The sequence below is a fragment of the Enhydra lutris genome, unplaced genomic scaffold (assembly GCF_002288905.1).
Source record: "Enhydra lutris kenyoni isolate GAN:26980312 unplaced genomic scaffold, ASM228890v2 scaffoldscaffold12, whole genome shotgun sequence".
Taxonomy (NCBI): Eukaryota; Metazoa; Chordata; class Mammalia; order Carnivora; family Mustelidae; genus Enhydra; species Enhydra lutris.
Window position 1 is genome coordinate 61,321,330 of NW_019154096.1, and position 25,644 is coordinate 61,346,973.

At 39.5% G+C, this 25,644-nt stretch overlaps 1 protein-coding gene and 1 pseudogene across 3 annotated transcripts; one reads left to right on the plus strand and one right to left on the minus strand.

The window, feature by feature from the left end:
* Positions 1 to 4,458: 4,458 nt before the first annotated feature.
* On the minus strand, positions 4,459 to 16,545 carry LOC111144898 (survival motor neuron domain containing 1). 3 transcript variants are annotated; one of them, XM_022499489.1, is made up of 7 exons: positions 16,336 to 16,545; positions 14,995 to 15,114; positions 12,109 to 12,295; positions 9,983 to 10,125; positions 9,212 to 9,373; positions 6,155 to 6,308; positions 4,459 to 5,467 (listed from the first exon to the last, which is right to left on the minus strand). In XM_022499489.1, exons 3-7 carry the CDS (start codon positions 12,109 to 12,111, stop codon positions 5,330 to 5,332), a joined length of 600 nt encoding a protein of 199 aa, XP_022355197.1. In that variant the 5' UTR covers positions 12,112 to 12,295; positions 14,995 to 15,114; positions 16,336 to 16,545; the 3' UTR covers positions 4,459 to 5,329. The 3 variants fall into 3 exon arrangements, with proteins under 3 accessions (XP_022355197.1, XP_022355195.1, XP_022355196.1); XM_022499487.1 differs by lacking the exon at positions 12,109 to 12,295 and having other exon boundaries at positions 16,336 to 16,539; XM_022499488.1 differs by lacking the exons at positions 12,109 to 12,295; positions 16,336 to 16,545 and adding an exon at positions 15,265 to 15,398.
* A 7,163-nt stretch (positions 16,546 to 23,708) lies between these two features.
* On the plus strand, positions 23,709 to 25,132 carry LOC111145032 (annotated as a pseudogene).
* The last annotated feature ends 512 nt before the right edge of the window (positions 25,133 to 25,644 follow it).

The following is a 25,644-nucleotide window of genomic DNA, read 5'->3' on the forward strand; positions in this document are numbered from 1 at the left end:
AAAAAAGACTAACCCGAGCTTCAGTCTGTTAAACACTAGTAGTAACCACTGCATAATGCCCTAGTTAATATTTAATGCTGGCCTTGCCAAGAAAAAAATCTTGGCCCATGGACTGGATCTAAGAGGAAACTGGTTTTCTTGTGGAATACATCTGATTCTTCCAAATAAGTGTAGTTCAAGATACAGGTACTGGCTGACAACCTCATTTCTTGGTGGTTTTACCTTTCTCTACCATCATAAATTATTAGGGGAAATGGCTTAGACGAAGCTTTAAAGTACTGCCAGCTAACTTCATGTAACTTTGAAATTTTTTCCTTTTCCTCAAACTCTAGCTCTTTGTTATAGAGGAATGCTTGAAGTCTTTATTGGTAGGGCAATAACTGGGATATTTATCTCAGATTTTCACACCAGGGCACCAAACAGCATTACAGAAACATAAAAGCCATAAGGTGTCTCTAAAATGCATATTAAAAATACAAATTTAAGAAGCCAGTTGGTTCTACACTAGCAGCTCTATCACACTCTGAAAGGTATGTCAACTAAACCTGACAGTGCTTTTGGAGGGAAAAACCTGGCAAAAGAACCGAAGGGATACTTACTCCTTCCTGCATACTTCTGAGCAATGAACAATTGGACAGTTACCATCTATTAAAGACTAGCCTAGCTGCAGGTCTCAGGCTTCAACTCTGGTTTTCCCAGGATAGAGAGTCAAGTGTCCTCCAAACCTGAATTCTTTCTCTAGTCAGAAACGCACTGCAGCTTGCTAAAGTGAGTACAGGGCTTGAAAGGGGAAAAAACAAAAGCACATCAGTTTTCACCAAGAAAGGCAAATCATAAGCCAGCAAAATAATAAACATGACTTTGGGCCTCAAGTTGAGAAAGTAGCTCTTCAAACAAAAAGCAACCTTTCTCTTAATGCATGGAACTATGGCTTCTTTAGCTGCGATCTTAAGATAGTAACTGGGAAAACAAATGACAGCTGTAATAATTTCAGTAACTTAAGTCTGTGCTCGTTTCATAAAAGGGAATTGGTGAAGTGCCAGGTGTAAGTAAATTGTCAGTTTTTATTTCCTGGGAACTAAAATTGGTAATTTTAGCTAGTTCAGCTGTCAACTGCCACAAACCCCATAGTATGCCCAGATCTGCTTTACCCCAGTCAAGGCCACAAAAGAACCACCTTTATATTTATATATAAGCTGGAAGGCAGAAAAGGCAATCGAAGAACTTCACAGAACTCTAACAGCTTCGTCTTACATATTTTTTTACTTTCTGTTGGCTAGGCCAGGACAAATTCTTAGAATGCCAATATTAGTCTGTGCACCTTTTAAGGTATTTAAAAACTTATCTATACATAAAAATCATAGTATAAGAGGATTCAATTACTTGTGTTTTAAATTATGGTATTACCTGTTCTATTGCCCGCTATGTTCTTCCTCTCCACTGTAGTAAAAATTCAGTTTAACTTGCAACTCAAAAACCCTAGATATAAAGAATGTTGACATTTACTGTTGAATAGGTAAATTACCATTTATACTGATTGTTTCATAGTATAATATAAATAATACAATCCAGCAGATATTTATTGAACTAAAGATTTTAACAAATACAAAACCTTACTGGTTTTAAGATTTTTTTTTCTTCTTTCGTCTTCAGTTAATGTCCAAGTTGAGGCAAAAAGCCAAACCAAAGCTCCAAAAATATTTTTTGCCTAAATTTGCACAAGTGACATTTTTCACCTTTTATAATGACAACCTACAGACACAACTTATAAAACTATGATTTTCATTTGTCACCAGAAGGTTTTCTCTATTTTTTTTTTTTTTAACATTTATTTGAGCGAGTTAGCACATGCACAGCAGTGGGAGGAAGAGGGGAGGGCCAGTGGGAGAGGGAAAGAGAATCTCAAGCAGACTCGAGCTGAGTGTGAAGCCCCACACAGGGCTCGATCTCACAACCCTGAGATCATGACCTGGGCCAAAATCAAAGTTGAACACTTAACCCACTGAGCCCCCCAGGCGCCCCTCCCTTGCTATTTTAAAGGCAGATACACTCAGCATTAAAACTGCATTATAATGGAAACATACCCACATGCACATTTACTGTGACAAAGCATACTAAAATAATGAGTTATGATAGACACATTTCATTTTGGTCTGATGCCTAATTTTAATAATTGGGCTAAGGAAATTGCCCGTTAGTAATTTTTCCTTCATTTCAAACGTCAAACTGTTTTTGTATTTAACCTAAAACATGGTTCTAGGCCAGGGGATACACATCAGAATCACCTCTGGTGTTTGTCAAAAACAGATATACTTCGGCCTGGAATAGGACCCAGATCCAGGAATCCCTCTTTTAATTTTAAGCAAGTATTAGGGTAACTTTATTATAACCTGTACTCGTTTCCCATCAGAGACATGCCGTAAAATAGTCTAACACAAAAATTTAAACTTCTACTAGCACGTACTGAATTTAATCACTTTGGTAATTTGACAGTTCAGTAATACATTTATAATTATGGGCTTCGAATTATACGCAGTGGACGTTGTTATGCATTATGATGTGAACTGTCATTGTTAAGGTTAAGGAAACGCAAGTCACCATTACCACTTGCACAGTAAATAGCAAACACTTCTACCGTGTTTACCATTTCAGGTATTCTAATAAGTACTTTACTGATTAACTCATCTTTACTACCTAATGAAACCAGTTTTTTTATTCTACAGCTAAGAAAGCTAAGACACAAAAGAGGTAGGCACACAGGTAAAAGTGAGGGGCCAGGATTCTAACAGCAGTCTGGCTCCGGAGTCCTTGCTCTTCCAGTATGGTCTTTCTACATGTTAATTAAAAAAGCATTTGTTGTCTGTGATACTAAGTTTATTATTACTAAAATTTATTATTGGGGGGGCGTATGAGGCCTGTTCTTTCTTGAAACAATAACAAAGTCAAATGTCAAGTTTTGAGAAGATCCATGCAACCACAGCTACTTGGAGGCTGTATATCACTCGTGTCAGGAACTCATTCTGAGTTGCAGAGTTTCAAGACTTCTTTTTGATGGGGAAACTACATTAAATTTTGTAACAGAGTGTTCTATATATCACAAAGTGTCATGTTTGGTTTATAGAGTATTGAACTTAACCACCTTCCCTTGTAAAATATCACTGGTATCATGCTTCTCATGAAAGCATCACACTAGGAGATAGGTGCTCCATCCCCCCAGGGATCCTTTTCATTTAGTCCAGAAACATGATCGTTATCTTGACACTAGCACTTTTCAAAGGGCTACATCTACATCTTTTGACACAGAGACTAGGGATCTCATGCTGTACTTTTTTTTTTTTTTAATGTTTTATATAATATGGTCATTATTCCTTTTCTCTCTCCTACAAAGCCCCTCCAGGAAAACTAATGTGCAGAAAGGAAGGCCCTTGGGTCAAAGGAGATACAAGTCTCAACACAAGAGTCTTGCCTATACAAATAACAGGTAAATTACTATACCAACAAATGTACCAAGGTGATCTCACCAAAACCCATCCTGTGTAGTCAAACATCGTACCAAGTTTCTTTCCAAGTGCTTTTGATTTTAAAGGGATCCCTTGCAATTCTTCAAAGATACCATTATTAGGAGATTTGTTACACTGGTAACAAGAACAGTATATTTTTAGTTCTTCAAGCTAAGTAGCCCTCTACTGCTCTAATTTGTGCCTTGTATTTAAAAAAGACTTCACCTTTCATTCTGTCCTACATGCTCTACCCTGTGGCCATAAATTACAGGAAGGAAAACTGATCCTCCTGGGTTGGGAGGGAGGTGAAGGGACAAGATAAAGAATTCTACTTCTCAACACTGTACTCCCTTCCCTAAGTTTCAATCTGCCAAAATATTAAAGTCTTAAAATTTTTATTTTCTCCTTTAACTAAAAATGTACAAACACCTCTATACACAGTACAAGCCCTTAAGATAAAAATAGTTTGTCCTTTAGGATCCAATTTCTCATGTCAAATCGAAGTACACAAGGCTTTACTGCAATCTGTGTCCCATACTCAACACTCTCGCCTGTGGAAGTGAATGCAAGCAAGGATACTGAAGGTGATCGCTGTAGCAGTGCTGCCGGCTCGGACCTCACCACCCTTCTGGTAACACACCCCGGAGATTTTAAAAAACACTTTATTTAATAAAAGTTAAACATACAAAAACTGAAATTAACACATACCCTAAAAATCACCATCTTCCATTAATCGGAAGACATTTTACTATGCATATATTTGGCTTAAAACTCAACTCAGGATACTGTGATGTTCACTTACACCAACAAATGCTGACAACTTGATCTAGTTAACAAAAATTGCAAACTCCTCTACATGAACATAATATACAGGGAAATTCTGGTGAAATTAATGCATAAGAAATACAATAAACTTTTAATGATGAAACATTCGGTACTCTTGTTCATTAATTTAGCCTTGGGTGGGTTTTTTTTTTTTTTTTTTTTTACAAAAATAGTATCTACACTGTATACAGGGCTATACATCAGCTTTTTGTTTTCTTATATAAACATTACACATCCAAAAAATGGTACTACTACCATAAGGGAAAGATCAACACAGGAAAAGCGTAAACATTAAAAAAAAAAAAAAAAAGAAGAAGAAGGAGGAGGAGGAGGAAAAAGAAACCAAAAACAAAAACAGAAAACAACAAAAAGCCCTTAGAAAAGGAAGCTGGTCCTAAACATGGTTCTTACATGAAATTAAAACTCAATGAAAAAGTTTTAAGAGCTGGATCAATTTTAGAGATAGCCTAATAAGCTTAGGAAACAAATTATTGAAGAAAAAAACTCAAAGTGTGACATTTTAATCAAATTAACCTACTTTTAGGCTTCATTAGCAACAGCTCGGTTCAAGTTGAAGGAAAAAAAAAAAGATCTCTTTAGGTTGGTATTTTGCCTTGCTGTTCCAGTGAATTACTACAGTGTGTGGCAAGTTCAAAGCATCTGAAAATTCCAGGTTAGGACTTTACAAAAAGTACACACCATCCATTACGTAAGGGCCTGATATTTGGAGAATCAACAATTCATCTAAGTGCTGTATTTATGCAGCATCTATCTAGAAAAGTTGCTTTATTCAACAAACTTGGAGGAAACTGGTAGTAGTAACGAGAAGTTAATGAATAGCAGTTATCAAATGCAATTTCTTCAAGTTTCATTCTATTGAAGTCAAACAAGGACGACAATGGTATCTTCCTTACTCATCTAACAAATAATTTACCTTTAGAAAAATATAAGGATAAAAAGGTAAATGTAAGCCCTGCAGAGATGAAATCCCACAGTTTTTCTGACTATTGTGGCATCAAATGCCTGACGTTGTATTTAGAGGTATCTTGATACTGTGTCATAGGTTTATCAGCAATTCCGCAAGTTCCTACTCCAACTTTTCCGGTTACACTCTCAGGAGAAGCAAAAATACTCCTTTTTACCTAGTGGAAATGAAACAGAAACCATCCTGATTAATTTTGGGGGGAAAACACTTCCAAAATACACTTAAGAAGTAGAGTACACATAAAGGGAACCGGAGCGCTCTTTCAAATAAAACCTACCAGCGATGCCCAGCATACAAGCACGTTAACGCGGCAGGCAGGGTTCATCATACTCCCTCTAAGTGGAATGTAAGGTAGCAAACAGTTTCTCAAACTTTAGTTTACAGAAGGGTAAACAATCTAGATCTTTTGTAATTTCTGATATAATCTCTCTCATCCATAGTGTTTCTACTGCAGAGAGACAGTGGCTAATGGAGATACTGTGCAATAGGGCAAACAGAAGATTAAAGAGGATTTTGAATTCAAGATCCAGTTATGTATTTCTTTAAACCTATGTATCTCCTTTTTTTTTTTTTAAAGATTTTATTGATTTATTTTGACAGACAGAGATCACAAATAGGCAGAGAAGCAGAGAGAGAGAGAGAGAGAGGAGGAAGCAGGCTCTCTGCCGAGCAGAGAGCCCGATGCGGGGCTCGATCCCAGGATCCTGGAATCATGACCTGAGCCGAAGGCAGAGGCTTCAACCCACTGAGCCACCCAGGCGCCCCGTCCTTTTTCATTTTAAAGTTATTTTACTGACAATGACACTTTTCAAAGGTATGAAGTACGATGAAAGGATATACTAACCTGGCCTTTTTTGTTTTTAGAATAGGCTCTGTTGTTGAACTGTTGCCATTTAACCTTCTGGTCCTCTCTTTCCTGCTCAAGTTCTTTTATTCTCTGTGCTTTTTTCAAAGCTTTCTTCTTTTTATATTCACGCTGCTGGGCAATCATTTCTTTTCTGTGTGGATATAACGCTTAATGTCAACTCTTAAGATTTAACAGATGATTTCCTTAGAGATATTTAGCAGTACCAAAAAACAAACAAACAAAAAAACCCAAAAATATCCATAATAAACTTACACATTACATGAACAGAAGCACTAATACCAACACCACCAATCACCCAGTACAAACTAAGAAATGTTATCTGAAATACACAGTATTCCTGGAAGCTTTCAAACCATATCTGTAATCTACTACCTACTCAAATACATTTTTTTTTTAAGATTTTATTTATTTGTCAGAGAGAGAGAGAGAGTGTGAGCACAGGCAGATAGAGTGGCAGGCAGAGGCAGAGCGAGAAGCAGGCTCCCTGCTGAGCAAGAAGCCCGATGTGGGACTCGATCCCAGGACTCCGGGATCATGACCCGAGCCGAAGGCAGCCGCTTAACCAACTGAGCCACCCAGGCGTCCCTCAAATACATTTTTTAAATATTTTATTTATTTACAGAGAAAGCAAGTGAGCATGTGCAAGTTGGGGGGAGGAGCCAAGGGGGAGAGAGAAGCAGACTGCGCTGAATGTGCGGAGCCTGACTTGGGATTTGATCCCAGGACCCCAAGATCATGACCTGAGCCAAAATCAAGAATCGTTTGCTCAATTGACTGAGCCACCCAGGCATCCCCTCAAATCAAATATTTAAACTATGACTTTTTGATGTTTACACTGCTTTTGTCAAGTACATTTAGAAATGAATTTTAACATTAATAGCTGTCTAAACCTTTATCCATTTCTAAATGGACAGTTAGCAAGTTTAATATGCTGCACTTAGAAAAGAGATGCAGAGGTGCCTAGACGGCTCAGTCGGTTAGGCGTCTGCCTTTGGATCAGGTCATGATCCCAGGACTGATGGAGCCCCGCACTGGGCTCCCTGCTCAGCAGGGAGTCTGCTTCTCCCGCTCTCTCTCTGCCTCCCACCCCCTCTGCTTGTGCTCTCTCGCTCATTCTCTCCCTCTCAAATAAGTAAAATCTTTAAAAATTAAAAAAAAAAAAAAATCTCTATTTCACCTCAACAGGAGAAGCACAGGAGAATAAAGGGAAATCACAGCTTAAAATTCTTAAAAACAAAAACTGAGGTTTTTCAAAAACACTCCTCGATATAGGATCAGAGCCTAAAGCTCTCTCAATAATTTCTGCTGACTTTCAGTAATTTACATACTGACTTTCTCACCAAAAGGATGAAGAACGAGGTCTTTAAAAAAAGAGGCAATATGATCTAGATGCCTCTGTATCATATAATCACCACTAGTAAGGTGTGGCTTTTTTTTTTACACCGATGTCAAAGACTAAAAAAAACAGAGATGTTACAATGTTCTACAATCTGATATTCTCATTAGGATACTCAGGTGGTATAATTTTTCCAAGTTCAAATATATTTAAGTAGCAACTTAAGTTTTAAAAACTTGTGACAAATCCGAAAAAGAGAAAATTGGGGCAAATATGTGTAAGATAACCATAATATTGTTAACTCTACCTCTTAAATACTATTCAAACCATACACTTCTCTCCTCCTACCGCTGCTCCCTGGTTCAGGCCACATTACCTCACACCTGCATCACGTCAGTAGCTGCCTTCCTTCCCTCTGCTGTCAGTGATTATTTGAAAGCTCAACTAGGATCACATGGTTATCTCCTCTATTTGAAATTCATCAGTGGCTGTCAAGCTCCTCATAATCTGGTCTTGACCTAACCTCCTCTCTTGTCAAACCACCCACTTTTAAGCCCCAAGTGTTATTACCACAGGAATTTGTTTCTGTTACCCCCATGTTCTAATCTTGTTTTCTTTTTTTTAAAAGTTTTCTGAAAAGTTTTTTCTTTTTTAAAGATTTATTTATTTGACAGAGAGACAAAGAGCACAAGCAGGGGGAGAGGGAGAAGCAGACTCCCCTCTGAGCAGGGAGCCCAATGTGGGGCTTGATCCCAGGACCCTGGGATCATGACCTGAGCTGAAGGCTGATGCTTAACTGACTGAGCCACCCAGGCACCCCTGAAAGTTTTTTTAAAAACATTTACTGAACTCTTATTCCATGTCAAGAACTGTGCTACATGCTTTATAAATGCTAACTTAATCCTTATAACCCTACAACATAGATATTATCAACCCTGTTTTACAAATAAGGAAAGAAGTTAAGCAGTTTGCCCAAAGTCATATCTTTAAGTTCATTCGTCACCTGGCTAACTCCTTTTCAAATCTCCGTTAAAAAAAATTTTTTAAGATTTGATATATATATATATATGAACACGCACACACACACACACACACACAAACACACACACACACCCAGCAGGGGGAGTGGCAGAGGGAGAAGCAGGCTTCTCCCTGAGCAGGGAGACCAAGGCAGGGTTCAATCCCAGGACCCTGAGATCATGACCTGAGCTGAAGGCAGCCGCTTCACCAACTGAGCCACCCACATGCCCCCAAATTTCAGTTTAGATGTCATTTTCTCAGACATTTACTCTGATGACTGAAGTGCAGTTTAGGTATTTTTGCTCCCTTAAAGTACCCATTATGTTCCCCCTTCATAACTTCTATACTTAATTATTAAAGTTCTCCTTTAATTTTATGTTTTGTTCTCTAGCCTATAAACTCAATCAGGACAAGGCCCAAGCTGGAGTCTTCACTGTGGTAGAAACCCAACACCTGGCTTAATAAGAGGTACATAGTATCCTCTTAATAAATACACTGTATGCCTAAGTGGGCCTAGGCATACACAGACAGACAAAGTTGACGCTATACTGCTAATCTTCAAAATAATGGCAAAGAGTATTATAACCTTTTTACCTCAACCTAGCCTGCATGGATTCTACCTCAACTATCAAAGTGGGGAAGACTATACTTAAACTGCTAAAGTCAAAACCACTTACTTTGACATGGGTTTGTTGCCACTGTCCTCCTTTGCCTTCCTTCCTTCTTCTACAGGCTTGAGGTTCAACAGTGGGGTCACTTCAGCATTGCCGTAGCCAGCAAAGGTGATTGCAGCAGTGCCGTTTTCTTCATCTATCTCCTCGATCTCCGCTTCGTAACACCTGTAAAGATATCATGACTGTAAGCAGGTGAGTAAAGGTTTAGTACTCAGCCTATAAGACTTACACTGTAGTGTTTCAACTATTACTGTGTCTTAAACGGAACGTCTGTCATCAGTTGGCTCTTTAGTAAAGGTAATATAAAAGAGTGGTTGGAATTAGCCATCTACTATGAAAAAAAGGGATCCTAATCAAAATATTGTCAAGAAAGTCCTTATAGGTCTTTTAAATGTGCTTTAGTCGGTCTCTTTGAGAAAAGATATTTTTATATGAATAATTTAAGTGTATATGTTTCACCTAAGTCTAAGATAGCCAACCATTCACTAAATTTTCAATTTGAGGAAAAAATTAAGATTATTTAAGCTATCCATTCATTTTCCTCTGCTTTGATTTTTCTCTCGTCTAGGATCCAAGCCCTTCAACTGCCCCAAAATGTAATCTAAAGCTAAAAACTAAACTGTATCAGTGGTAACCTTCCAAGAATCAAATTGGCTCTACAAATCATATTGGCTACATAGAAGATTAAAACAGTGTAGTTCAAACTGAATAAAAACTTCTTACCATTGTGTTTTATTATTTCATGTTATAGTTAGAGTTTTTTTCTACACTTACTGTCCATCTTCACTCCAGATTGCCATACACTTGTCTCCTACTTTCCATGAATGAGTGGGCTGAGTAGAAGCAAAACTGTCTGAACTTGCAAGAGTTTCAGAAGGTTGAGTTGACAGAAGGTCTTTGGTTAGTTCTATAACTTCCTAAGAAGAAAAAACAAAAACCGTAATATTACTTTTATAATTCACTTATTGCCTACTTTCAACAGGTTTTCAGTTTTTGATGACAATAGCTCTCACACCATATACCATTTATTAAGTACACTAAACATTTTTATTTGTAATTCATTAACAATACTATGATATAGGTACTATGATTATCCTCACAGAGAAACTAAGATACAATATTTTATATAGTGTAGTGGTGGAACTAGGATTTAAACCCATACAGTTGCCTTTCAACTTATTAACCTCAAATACTAACAAAAAAGGGTAGACCTGGGCTTATACCATGCATTATTTCTTTTTTCAAGAGAAAAAAGCCCCACCCAATGTGGGGCTTGAACACCCAGCTCTGATATCAGGAGTCACCTGCTCTACTGACTGAGCCATCAAGGCACCCCTACCATGTAGTATTTCTAAGTGCCTATTTTAGCTACATAGATCTAATATGAGAAATAGTCAATTATGAAGGACTCAACTAGGCTCAAGATAACTTTTTTCTCCTATCTTGTCACATATATTTCACACACCTGGACTGTTTTACAGGGCATTAGTATTAACTCTCTAGCCAACATGTTCTTCCCCACCCCTGTCCAAAAAAAAAAACAAACCAAAAAAAAACCCAAACCTCTTGAAGCAGCCTTATTAGTAATAAAAATGTTCCTGCTCATACATATTTATACTAAAATTCTATAGGCACATATAAAAAGCCAGTAGTCTTCCTATTCATTAATTGTAAAACTTACCCCCCCATCTATGTAAGTAAATTACCAGGTTAGATTTAAAATATTCTATAAAGCACATTAGCACAGCTTCATTTTGGAGGGAAAAATAAAATAAATGTAACACACAGGTAGGCAATACCTTCCTGTGTGGCAAGTACTTTTTCTATTTCAGGCTTATACTTACTGGCTTCGTTCAAGGGTGTTTGGTAGGGTTGGTTAAAAAACTTTAATTGCATCAATTGATAAGACTGTGCTATCTACTATATTTTACTCTGATGAAGACCTATGTAATGCAGCTCTGTATCTGATTTATTTTAAAAACTTGCACACCTGCCCCCACAGTTGCATATAAAATACCTTAATACATCACACTGTGTTTTGGGAGAAAATGTAGCAAAGTTAAACTCTATACTGAGTTTCTTATGGCTCCCATTGAAGTTTCATAATGGTAGTTTTGGTTCAGTAACCAAGAAATTACATATTAGCTTTCTCCTAAAGATTCTAGATCTTCATGACTATTTTTGAAAAACTAATATTTGAGCCTTCAAAAAAAAAAAAAAAAAGAAAGAAAGAGGAATTATTAATAAGCCCTTGGGAGAAAGGCCATTTTTGTGAATTAAAAAACTAAAAAACTAGACTAACTCAGATTTGAGTTAAAAACTCAGTAGAGTAGTATCTTTAATGAGATTTTATTAGGGCCAAAGAGCCACTTAAATATCTTTTTATTAGACAATCCTTTGCAATAAAGCAAGGAACTTCCGCATAAATAGATCATGTACTATACAAAGAAGGAGAGTAAATTATCCAGTCTTGTTTTTAGTCAACCACTATTAGGGCCAAGAATATAATCTAGTAAGCCTGACAAGAGGCCATATAAACCCTATCATTAAACATTTAACTAAAGCACAAACATGATTTCTGTATTTGTAGATCTCAGATTTAAAACTCTACCTTTCTTAGCATAGAGCATCTTGCCATTTTATATTCATAAGGAAATACATTTTTAACCAAAGGGTCCTGAAAAGCTGTGCATGTTACTATTTTCAGAGGCCTGCACTGAAGCGACACTTTTAAAAAACTGAAAGCATTTATCTCTAAGAGTCCTTTCATTTTGCCATGTTTCACAAACCCCTCCCAACGAACTATGAAGACCCTTCTCAATGTTTTCTTTACATGTGCATACGGACCAAAGTATTAGAGAAACTATTTTATGTATGAGGGGGTTCTTAAAGGTACATACCATTAATTACTTTTCCTCCCCCAAGTCTGAGTTCTGAAACTGCTCCTTCATCGACAGATGGGCAGCAGTTACAGTAATCGGCAATTCCAGGAGCATCAGATGTTGTGATCTACATATCAGCAGGTCAAAGGGTGCACTCAAGCACTCTGCTTACTGAAGGAAGGCGTTTCGGGGATGCAGAGAGCCACTGTAATATATGAGACAAGTGACTTGACCCCTGCCTCCTTTAGAACCAGTTTATTCAGCAAAACAGCCTAATAAATTGACTATTTTTGTGATTATCACAGACTGCCTGGGGAGCTAGTCAGGTAGCTAGCCTAGATCTTACTATATCCACTTTTTTAAGTGAAAAAAGGCAATTAGGACTTCAGTAGATTAATGTGCTGCCTGCTGTGTTAGCTTTATTCTATATGAAAGACAGTACATAAAAAAATAACAGACGCCTTACTGGCAAAATGAAGTCACTGAAAAAATGGAGAAAAGCATTTTGTTATAAATGAAAGGGCAAACAAATTCATAACCAGGGTAAAGACATTCCACTAAAGGAACACAAAACAAAGGAGGCCACAAATGCAGTCATCAGTCTGAACAAGTATTCAGCAAATATAAATGGCAGAATTAAATATCAAAGGCATGAGGTATATATCCCAGAAAACAGAGAAAAGATAAAACGGAAAAATATTTTTTAAAAATCCATGATAAAACAGAAGCTGTAACTGTAATCAATGGAGACAACAATCAGTAGATGGAAGCAGATATCCAAATACTTTTCAAAACGTTATTTAATCTTTAGTGATGCCTTCTATCTTTGAGTAATTTTCAGCTCAAAATAGACCTGTATCTAGCAAACAGACGTGAAAAGTTTGTTCTCATGACGAAATAAGAGGAAAAGAAACTGTGATCAAGATTGGCCAGGAAAAACATTCTGTATTATTATCTGAAGTTTCAGAATTTAGCTTCTAAATCTGTGCTATCCAATATGGTAGTCACAAGTGACTACTTAAAAAAATTAAAAATTCAGTTCTTCAGCTACCCCAGCCATATTTCAAATATTCAGTAGTCCCTACTAGCTACAGTACAACACAGTAAATATAAAACATTTTCATCACAACAAGTTCTACTGGACAGTGCTGTTCTCAATGGTTGTAGAAAAGATGATACTTCACAGATCAATGACCACCAGGTCATTATTCATGGAACCCTAAGAAGGACATTTATGTGCTTACTACAATGCCTACCATTAGTCTCTCTCCCTACAATAGTTCCACTAAAGATCATGTCACAGTAAGGCAATTCTGCCTAGACTCTTGACAGTTTATTCTAGAAATATTAAAAAAAAAAAAAACCCACCCTCACAATGTTTCAACCTTCACTCCCAACTTCCCCTCTACCAGTTCCATACATATCCTTCGTCCAACTGCCCAGGAAGCAATATACATAATACCAACAATGTTTTATTTTCCTCAAAGAAAAAAAGGACTGCTTTTAAGCTAGTGGAAGATGCATGCCAGAATTTCTCTTTGAGGTAAACAGAAAATTGGTCTGGGAGTGGGAGAAATTGCTCCCCAAACATCTTTCTAGTATTGGCTAGCACTCTCAAATTCACTGGCCTGACTTCTACATACTGAAGAGGGGTCCTGGTTTTCTGTGTTTTCAACAATTACATACTATTGCAATTTCAGGCAAGTTTATCCTAATTGCACAATTTGAACCTGAAAATACTCAACTCATTTTAATTATGCCCAGATAAACTCTTTCAAAGTCCTGTATCTGGATCCTATTTCAAATAAGTCTCATTTATTTGCAGTTCTAATAACTCTAAAATATTAATTTTATTGGGCAAGAGGATGATAAAGGGAGGGAAAGGATTTAGATAAAGATGATTCTAGTTTTGTACTGAATCAGTAAAGAAAAGTCACCAAATCAAAACACATTTTAAAACTTTCAAAAAATCAGGTTCAAAATTTTAAGTTCTCAAATTTATTAAAATGAAGTGATACAGATGTATAGACATACAATATTTTTATTAATCAACCTCGGGTTCTGAGAAGCAACAGACATGTACTATATGGTTTTATGCTTGTTTTGAAACCCCAAGTGCAGGTTTTAAAAAGGCAAGTTTCATACCTACTGAACTTTCCCATGACAAAACAAATTAAGATCTTTCCACACCCATTCAATTTAACTTCAACAAGTGTCAACAACTACAATGTAAAATCTAGCCTTAAATTCAAATATTACGTAACATTTATGCAGAAAACAAGTATCTCTTTAGATATCTTTATGTGTTTTTAATACAAGGTGTTTACCTGCTAGCTTTGAAACACACACACACATTCTCTCTCTCTCTCTCTCTCTCTGATTTTCAAAGAACCTTGTGACATTAAAAAGACTCTTAATCAGGTTATATTTCTCTCATTGTTTTTATCATTTATAAAATGCTTCTACATTTGTTTTTTCTAATACCAGTAGAGGTAATATTTAATTCCATGTGTTTTTTTTTAGCTACTTCTCAGATTTCCTTTGCCAGATCTTTAAAAATAAAAGTACTCTCCACTGTAAAATTATATGTACCTCTTCTCTAGGTTTGACACAGACTTCTTAATTCAAATATTTTTAAAAATTGTGTGAACATACAAGATTTACATAAGAACAATGCTTTACTCATTCTGATGCATACGACTGAGGAAGCAACCCTACCACTGCGAGCCATGCGCCCTGTGCACATACACATGCATGTGCACGTACACATGCACACACATGGGAGGAAAGGAGAAGAAACACTCCCCTCCAAATGGTGCTTTGGATTCTAAGCAATAAATCATTTGAAAAACAGAGAAATACTTTTTCCAAGCAATGTAACTATTAGTGTCCTCTTATACTTACTTGTAAATCTTTCTTTAATTTTAGCAAATCTTCATTTTCTCCGTTTCCGGACAACGCAGCTTCGACTTGCTGGAGTTGAGCTTTGTAGCTTGCCAGCTGCTTTGCTAGATCCTCTGACATCTGGGGGAAAATAAAAAGGGTAAGACCAGGAAAACAACCAAAAACACCATAAAAAAAATAATTTCCCTGTCTGCCTGACTTAATCCTTACCAGTTTTGCTCCCAACTCCTTAATATAATTCATTGCTGCAGCTTAACTTATTACCATTACCTTTACTCTTAGTTCTGAGGAAAGCTGTGAGTCAAATCCAAGCTTCAAGGGAATGGATTCCGCAGATTATAAACTTGTTTTTGTTTCTGTGTGGAATTTATCGGACAACAGCTAAGGCAAAAGGAAAAAGGAGAATTTCTAATCTTCTTTAAACTCCTGTAACAGGGAAGACACTGTATTTGGTTCAATTAACAAGGTGGTTACATCTTCGCCGGGAAAAAGTTTTAAAAAGCACTAATCTGATGGAAAAATAGAGATTTAAGAAGAAAATATTTCTAAACCCTAAAGCAGACTTCCAAAACAAAATATAAATGACTTTTGGACTAACTACATAGATAATACTCTCTACATGAACTATTAATTGGTTAAATGTGTTCAGAAGCTCTTCTCCAGAGCAAAAACGTTTCACCCGGTCACTTAAAATATTGCCGATGCAGTGTCTTCATTAAAGAAAACGGCGGAAACACTAGCCCGTTTAGGCATTCTAAGGAGCGTGCCTTTCACCCAATCTGGCTCATTCTTTTCCGGAAAATAAGATAAAAGAATCCTTTCTCGGTTTGTAAAGACAACACGTGGGGTTTCCGAGGACCCTTCTCTGTCTTAAAATTCCCGTCCAACCACAGCCTGGAATTTGGAAGGGCTCCAAAGGGGCTAGAGTAAGCCAGGCACCCAACACCTCAAAGCCCGCCACAACCAGACCTCGAAATTCAAACACAAGCTCCAGAGAAACGGCAAACAAACGGAGCGGACCCCAGCAGCGCCGGAGCCTCACACCCCCAAACGCGCTCCGCAGGGAACCGCTGAGGCTTCCTCAAGAGGCCTCCCCATCCCTACCACACCCGACCGGTTTCCCGGGTTAGCCCCGGTCGTCGCCGCCGTACGGAGGTCCTGGCCCCGTTCGCGGCCACTCAGGGCCCAGCTCTGGGTGGCAGAAAGAGGCCGGGCCCCTAAGACTCTTGCCGGCGCCCAGGCCTCTCCAACGCGGCCGGATCCTCGGCCGCAGGCCTCGGCTTCAACTAGGGAGAGGCCGAGGCCCCGAGGCCCTGCTCTCGCCCTCGCCGGCTTCGTTACCTTGTGTGGGGCTGGGGGCAGGGCGACAGGAAGGGGTCGGGGCAAATGAGCCCAGTAGTGGCGGCGGCAACAGCGGCAGCAGCTACAGTAGGAAAAATCTCCTCGGTAACAACAAGGCGACTCTGTCCGAAATGGGAGAACTTGGCCGGCGATGGGGGGGGAGGGGAAGAAAGCCGGGCACTGGAAGGAGGAAAAGACAGAAGCTGGTCAAGTCTCGCGAGAGGTTAAAAGCCTCGCGAGACGTCGCCCTACCACGTGATTCCTAGCTTTCTCTGCGCGACCCATCCTTGCGTTAGGGACGCGGAGTGGGCGGAGCTTCATAGAAAGGAAATGGCGTAGCTAGGTTGCGCCAGGCGCTGGGTGTAGGTTTGTGTTATCCCGATTTCGGCCGAGTGCCCAGTCTTTGACGTCTTTAGGAGTGGGTGTTGTTGGGCTTTTCGTGAAGTTCCCAGCGGAGTAACCGCGTTTTCTTTCTAAGACTAGCGGTGCTGGGAGGTGGGAGGAACGGAGTTTAAAGCAGCGAGCATACTAGTGGTTGGTTCCCAAAATGTGGTTCCCACAACTCCTGTATCACCATCGCGTGGTAACTTACTAAAAGTGCAGATTCTCAGCCCCCACTCCAGACCTCCTGACTCAGAAACTCGAGGTGGCTCAGCAGCCTGTTTTAACACGCGCCTCAGGTGATACCAATATCTGCTCAAGTTTTAGAGCCATCGCTTTATATAGTAAGAGAAGACTTAGTAGCAATAAAAAGGTAATTAAATTGTGGCAGAACCTGTTGGAGCGAAGGTTGATTTATTTAAAACCTATTTTGTTAGACCCTGCTTGGTTTTAATAACGTAAATTATATAGGTTAATCTCGCCTGATAGGGAACCATTTTCAGGTTATTTTGTCTTAAACGATAATCAGAGTGATGTGAATACTTTGTTTAAAAAGAAATGTATGTTTGTAATATACTCTGGGCAGCTGCATAAACCTATCTAGAGATTTGGAATAGAAGCCAAATGTTTTCACTGGTTATATTTTTCACTGTTTACTCTTTCTAAATTTTTCCACACGTATATCATTTTTTCCAATTAAAAATATAAGATCCTGTGACACAAAGAGGCTACACGAATGCCTGGAAAGAACCTTCTTTAGGGGGTTGGGGTATGTTGCTGGACCCCTAAGAAGGCCCTCCTTTCAGATGGGCTCTTTTGGACTGACATCTTTCTCTGATGCCCTCTTGCTTTTTTGAAGGGACCTTCCCTTCTCTAAATACACAGACATATCCCTCTCATTGAGTCAGATAACCTATCGAGATGGAAACTAGATTAGGTTTGTGATAATTGGGGTGGCAATTTGGAAGAACTGAAATGCTGCAGAGGGCAGCAGTGTGTAGCTAGAATTAAGAGGCAAAACAGACCAGAAAGGATGTGCTTCCTTAACATGGTAGAAGTTTGTTCAAAATATAATGTAGTTTTTTAAAACTGCACTTATTGTAATTGTGTATTTAAAGAACTAATGCCAGGAAGATCTTCCTTGAATATAAGGTATATTTTGCAGTTGTGTAAAAATCTTTGAATTAAGGGAACTCTTTTTTTATTTATTTCAGTAATCTTTACACCCAGTGTGGGGCTGAAGTCACAACCCTGAGATCAAGAATTGCATGCTCTTCCGACTGAGCCAGCCAGGCACCCCTCAAATAGGAGAACTCTTAATGAACCACCTCCAGACAGAGAGGAAGTATTTATTATAAGCTCATGTATGGATTTCTATAACATCTTGATAGCTTTTGTTTTCAGGATTGCTTTTAATCTCTAACTCCTCTGTACAACATGGATTGTATTTGGTGGGGAAAAAACAATATAGTTTTAATTTTAATTCTCATAAAGAAATAACAGCTGTATATGCCAGATGACATTCTAAGCGCGTTACATGTACTCATTTAATTTCACAGTGGTTCAAAAGCTATTAGAGACAAAATTGGAGCAAGTATAAACTTTGACTAAGAGCGATACTTCAAATAAATGTTCAGACTTACCACCTTCACTGAAGTGTGAAAATCTGTGTCTAATTTTTCTTAAAATGTTCTCATTCAAATTTGATCATGCTTATTCTTCAAAAAGAGCAGTATCTAAAACCTCTAGTTTTATTTTATTTATTTTTTTTATTAAATTTATTTATTTCATAGACAGAGATCACAAGTAGGCAGAGAGATAGGCAGAGACAGAGAGAGGGGGAAGCAGGCTCCCCGCTGAGCAGAGAGCCCGATGCGGGGCTCGATCCCAGGACCCTGGGATCATGACCTGAGCCGAAGGCAGAGGCTTTAACCCACTGAGCCACCCAGGCGCCCTAAAAACCTCTAGTTTTAAAACCTGGTATTTATTTTATTGAAACCTAGTAGGTAAATAACATTCGAAGACTCCTAATTGTCATTAGTATATACAGCTATTGCCTTTCATTACTAAAGAAAATTAAAATATAGCAGCTGCCTTTGGAAATGTGCCAACCCACTGCAGAGTACAAGAGTATGCAACAATTATTGGTTAAGTGACAGATTGCGTTCTATTTTTTTTTTTAAGATTTATTTATTTAAGAGAGAGTGAGAATGCGTATAGAGGTGGGGCAGGGAGGGAAGACCAGAGGGAGAGGGACAAGCTGACTCCACTGAGTGTGGGACCTGACTCAGGGCTTGATCCCAACACCGTGAGACCATGACTTGAGCCAAAATCAAGAGCCAGTCGCTCAAATGATGAAGCCACCCAGGAGCTCCAAGAGATTACATTCTTTATCTAGTTTAGCTTTTATTGCCTTCCCTCCTGACTAAAAGTAGAACCAGATTTGCCCACATTTTTTGCAATCTTGACAAATGCCTAAGATGATGAATTAGAGATGTGTGTATCATCATAATAACTGCTTGTACCTTTGCCCTCTTTAGTCATAATAGGTGTTTTGAATGTTTGCATGGAGAGTTGCCGCAGGGCAAGCTACTGGCTTTTTGTACTTATTGAGTGTTTTTGCACACAGTGGATTGAAAATATACCCTGAGGTGATTCTTGGGTGTCATCATTCATTTAAAGGTGACAGAAAAACACCCTTAAATGGATGCTGTCCAGTGCAGGTGCTTATCAGTCATAGCAGTCTGGCTTGTCCACTTTTATTTGCACCGCCTTGCTTGTCTCAGGATGTGCATTTTCAGCTATTCCTGTGTTTTACATGTACCAATAAAGAACTGAAAACATACCACCAAAAAGAGAAAGCAGGATTCCTTCAGTTTGAAAAAGATTATAACCTAAGGCTTTACAGGGATCAGAAATGGCAGTCATTCAAAGTTCTTTAGACATATTTGGAAATGGTGTTTAATAATAGTCTTATGTGTATTCTTAGTGGGATATACTCTGAGGGCAAAAAGAACAACAACAACAAAAAATCTCAGATGTCACAGATTTATTCTAATAGTACTATTGGCAATGCAACTTTGAAACTTTTTAGGTCTACTATAAAGTGAATAATACATGTTAGAAATCTAGGAGAAAAGAAATGAAAATATAAAATAAAAGAAGGTTTAGGGGGAAGGCATCTGATGTTAAATTTGAATTAGAGTTTATTTGTGTCTATTTCTTAGAAGAATATATATAATTTCTCCCAATGGAGGGTCCCCATATCTTGATATCTAGATCCCTTTCTCCACAAAAGAAACCGCATTTCTTGGAGAAATGGTTGTTTTCAGGTCTGAGGCCCAGAAAATACAAAAGTACAAAGGTGAGCCTAGATTACCTTGCCAGAAAGCAAGGAAGTACCCCAAAACTATAGGATTAAGTGAAGGGTCACAGAATCAAGTTTGACTCCTCTGGCCAAATGTGAGTCAAGCTGGGCTGAACAGAATAATGACTATGATAGATGAGCAAAGCATTGAATACATTTTTAAAGTTCCTAAGTCTAGGGGCGCCTGGGTGACTCAGTGGGTTAAGCCGCTGCCTTCTGCTCAGACCATGATCTCAGGGTCCTGGGATCGAGTCCTGCGTTGGGCTCTCTGCTCAGCGGGGAGCCTGCTTCCCTCTCACTCTCTCTGCCTGCCTCTCTGCCTACTTGTGATCTCTCTCTGTCGAATAAATAAATAAATAAAATCTTTTAAAAAAAAAAAAGTTCCTAAGTCTAGAGTGATACTCGGAATCAAGGGTGAGGGAAGGGGTTTTTTTTTTTTTCTTTGTAGGAGAATGCCAGCCAGTACCTACAGATGGACTAATACAATTAGAAATATCTGTGCAGGGGCGCCTGGGTGGCTCAGTGGGTTAAAGCCTCTGCATTCGGCTCAGGTCATGATCTCAGAGTGCTGGGATCGAGCCCCACATCGGACTCTCTGCTCAGCAGGGAGCCTGCTTCCTCCTCTCTCTCTCCCTGCCTCTCTGCCTACTTGTAATCTCTGTCTGTCAAATAAATAAATAAAATCTTAAAAAAAAATTTTTTAAAGAAATATCTGTGCAGTCCCTAATAATTGAGGCAAAGATGATCAATAGATGCTAGAACCTGTCTTTAAAAGGAAGTAGGGAAAAGGGGATGTTTGCAGTGTCACGGTATCACCCCACAGATTACTTAATTATAATTAACCTAGTGATCACACTTAGCACCGCTAATAGTGAACAATCTGATTTGTAGGCCTTTTGATTTGATGCAACATCATCCCCAATGAAAGAACTCTGCCCAAAATGCTTAACCTAAATATAATCAAGACTTTTGATCCAAATTTCTATCTATAGGAACTAGAGATAGAGGAACAGAGAAAATGACCCTGAGGGAAGATTCTGATCCAGAATATGAAATATTCTATAAGAAAATGCCTAAATTCTTCAAAAGGTCAGTGTCGTTAAAAAGAGGGGGGGAAGGACGCTTGGGTGGCTCAGTTGATTAAGCTTCTGACTATTGATTTTGGCTCAGGTCATGATCTGAGGTTGTGAGATGGAGTCCTGTGTCAGGCTCTACGCTAGCTGGGAGGCTTCTTAAGATTCTCCCTCTCCCTCTGCCCCTTCCCACCACACATGCTTACACACACACACACACACACACACACACACAGTGGGGTACTTCTAGATCAAGAGACAAAAGACCAAAAGACAACAATAAATGCAATGGGTAAATCTTGATTGGGTCTTAGTTTGAAAAAGCTATAAAAGAAATTTTGAGGATACTTTAGAAAATTTGAATATGGACTGGGTATTAGATGGTATTGTATTATTGTTAACTTTATTGAGTGTGAAATTTACTTAAGTTGCTTAGAAGAATGACCTGCTCAGGTATTTAGGGATAAAGTAGCATACATCTGTAATTTATCTTTAAATGGTTCAGCCAAAAAAATTGTATGAAATGTCATAAAATTCATATGGGTGTGAGTATGAACATATGTATATCTATATGTATATAGATGGCCTTCTGTGTATATACACACACAGTAGTCTCCCCTCATCTACATTGTGGGGGAGCATATGTTCCAAGACCCCCAGTGGATGCCTGAAACTGCAAATAGTACCAAACCCTATATATACAATTTTTTCCTATTTATGACATACTATGACAAAAGTTTAATTTATAAATTAGGCACAGTAAGAGAGTAAAAGTAATAAAAAAATAGAACAACTATAACAGTATACCATAATAGGGGCACCTGTGTGCCTCAGTTGGGTACGCATCTGACTCTTGGTTTTGGCTCAGGTCGTGCTATGAGATGGAGCACCATATTGGGCTCCATGCTCAGCTCAGCATGGAGTCTGCTTGAGATTCTTTCTCTCTCCTCTCCCTACTCCTCTCCCTCCCTCTCTCCCTCTGCTCTATCCATTGACACCTGCATGCATGTTCTGTCTCTCAAATAAAGTCTTTAAAAAACAAACAATACGCAATAATAAAAGTTACCTGTCGTCTCTCAAAATACCTTCTTGTACTGCACTCACCCCCTCTTGCGAGGACGTGAGATGATAAAATACCTGTGCGATGAGATGAAGTGAGGTGAATGACATGGCATTGTGACATAGTGTCAGGCTTCTCTTGACCTTCTGACTGTACCTCAGGAGAGGATCAGGTGCTTGTCGACTGCAGTTGACTGCGGGTGATTGAGACCATGGAAAGTGGAACTGCAGATAAGAAGGGACTGCTGTGTGTGTGTATAAATGTGTACGTGTGCATGTTTATGTGTATGTGTGTAGATACATATATGTATACTTACGTGTGTGTGTGTGTATGAAGAGCAGGAATTAAAATGTGGCAAGATGTTAATGGTCATCGTAGAAGATATATGTGTTCATTCTACTAATCTTTCAACTTTTCTGTATGTTTCAAATTTTTCAAAATAAAAAGATGGAGAAAAGTATTCAGAAACTAGCTTAGAATGGTTTTAGGTGGTAGCGTGTGTGTGTGTGTGTGTGTGTGTGTGTGTGTGTGTGTGCGTGTGTGAAATGGTGGGGGAGAGCAGTGGGTAGATCATTGAGAGGGTCTCTAGGAACAGCTTAGAGGTAATATGAGAGATCACAGAAGCATATGTGACTATCAGAAACAAAAGGCTGTAGAAAGCCGGATGGGTCAAGGTCTAGCAGGAAGGTGTGGGCAGTGGAGGCCAAAGCAGTCACAGGAGCTCTTTGAAGGCCAGGAAGGAAGGCATGAGAATGAATTACTTTGACTTCCCCACATGCAGGAGAGGTCCAGTGGGCCTTGTCCTCTGATGTGGTGACAGGAGCTTTTTTCATTTTTTTGGCCCTCTTTGGCTTTCTCATATAAGTCTCTAGTGGTAGCCTTAAGATGGTCTTAAACTCAGAGTTAATTGGATTCATTTGCATCACAGTCCCTGAAAATACCATCTTTATCTGGTTCCCACCCCCCACTGTTCACATTGATTGTTTATTTTAGAAAAAGCTTAGTTATTGAAGAAACAGCCTGGAACATTCTATATCACCTTCAATACACAGTGGGTAATAGAACAATCTTTTTTTTTTTCCCTTTTGAGAGAGAGAGACAGAGCATGCAGGAGCATGGCGGCAGAGGGGAGCTGGGGAGAGGGAGAAGCAGACTCCCTGCTGTGCAGGGAGCCCCACATGGGGCCCAGTCCCAGGACCCTGAGATCATGACCTGAAGGCAGACACTTAACCAATTGAGCCACCCAGGAGCCCCCACCCTTTTTTTGAGGATACTTATATCAAACAACCTGGGTGGCTCGGGTCTACAAACCCAGATGTAAATAGGAAAAAGGAGACAGTTAACACAACTTCTTTCCAGAAGTCAAAATAAGCCCCAGAATTTGCCCCATGAAAACAAGTGGCCCACAGCTTGATATGGTTACATTTAGCCATTTTATTGACATAATGTCAGCGGTTGAAAAAAAAAAAAGTACTATTCCAAGGAGGCGTCAATGCTCAAAGAACCCGTTAGGTGGCAGTGGGGACACAGGCATTGATCCGATTACCGCATGCGCAGGAGTGGGGGAGGCAGGTGCGGGCAACTCACCTCCTCCAGTGTTTGAGCCTTAGGGAAGTAACATAGTCAAGCAGCTTTTCAGGAGAGGAAATAGGGAAAAACCAACCACCAGAGGGAAAAAATGATGGTTTATAGTATCTAACAGGTGAACTGCTAGTCACCTGCTGTTGGTTTTAATGTGTATGTTTTCATTTGTTCTTGCTAGGATTCTTTCAGTAAAATAACTTCATATCCAAAGTCCTTTAGATCACTTGTGTGCTGTTTACAGCATCTCTGTGTTGTTGGTTTTAGAACATAAGCTAAAATATAGGTAGGGAGCATGGCTCATTTTGTACAAGACCCAGTACATTTAATATGTGCTTTTATAGTGACACTCTTCATTCTGTGTAATTAGTGCTCATGGAAGGCTTTGTGTGGTCCTGGTAGGTGCCATAGGTTGGGGTTCCTGGGAAAAGGACTCAGATTTCCATGAAGAAATTTATTGGGTAGTGCCCTTGGGAACATCACCTGTGAGAGTGACAGGAGCGGGGCTGGGCAGAGGGAAAAGCAGCTGCCTCCTACAGGAAGGAGCTCTGGAGCTGAACGGCCCTTTAAAGACCCTCTACCCCTTAAGTGAAGGGGGCCTGGACTTTATACCCACCCAACCACAAATGATCAGCCAACAGATGTGGGCTGCCTCTGTGAAGGGGGCAGAAAATATTTCAGCTGAAAACTGTCAGCCATCAACATGCCCTAGTTCCTGGTGAATGAGCTCCTGAGTCCTGAATGGGCAGTGCACAACCATAGGGAAGAAGGTGTACTTTCTCCATATCACCCCTATTTTTAGGCATCTCTGATGCCTCTCTTGTAGAAGCTACCTGAATTAGAAACTGTGAAACAGGGGGGCCTGAGTGCTGGAGTCCTTGAGGGCACTGGTGCAAAGGGGGTATCATGTGGGGTCCCCGTGAGAGAGCTGCAGCAGCAGCTCTGGGTGTGGGAGGCAGAAGACTCCATGGTGAAGAGTCTGGAGAGAGAACATCTGGATGATGCGGGGCCTTCTGTTCCGGTGCAGTGCCAGTGCTATGAGGACAGCCAGGCATCCATGCAGCCAGGTACACCAGTGCAGTGAGCGCTGCCGTGCACCTCTGGCCCAGGCCCAGCTGGAGAAGTCCCAGGACCACCTGGCCCTGTGCGCCATGCATTGCGATGACAAACCCAAAGATTCAATAGATGCAGGAAGTAAAGAGCTTCAGGTGAAGTGGCAGCTGGAGACTTGTGTGGGGATGACCATATGCACCCATCCCGACCGTGACCAAGAAGATGAAGAAGTCTCTTATCCATTGGGAAATAGAAGTCTTTGCAATTGGCCATCAGGGTTGACAGCAGGAATCTATTTAAAAAGAGAATTGGGAGTTTTGGCCTTTCAAGTGATGTCCATGAAGAAATTAAGGGTGGTATCAAGTTTGAGGCATGTGTCACTTCTTTCTGGATACTAGCTCCTTTGTTTGAACCCTAGAAAATGAAATGGGAAAAAACTGGTGCTGAAATTTGGGTCAAAGATAGTACAGAACAGTTTTTAGTAGCTTAAATTTCACATGCTGGTTCTGGCACTAGGGATCTCCTAGGTCAGGGATCTGGCCTAGAAGCCAGAGACCTTCAAGGTACCAGATTCTTCTCCGTACACAGGTATGAACAGGCTGACAGCTTCCCCTAAACTGCCTATGATCTTGTGGTGTGTGAACAGAGGTGTTTCTGTTTGTTGCCAACCTCCTGTTTACCAGAAGGATCACCAAATCATTTTCGGTAAGCTGTAAAACAAAATCTACGAGGTCACTAATTTAGAAGGGAAAAAAAGGTTTCTAGCTCTTTGTTTTGCTTGGGTTTGTTATTAT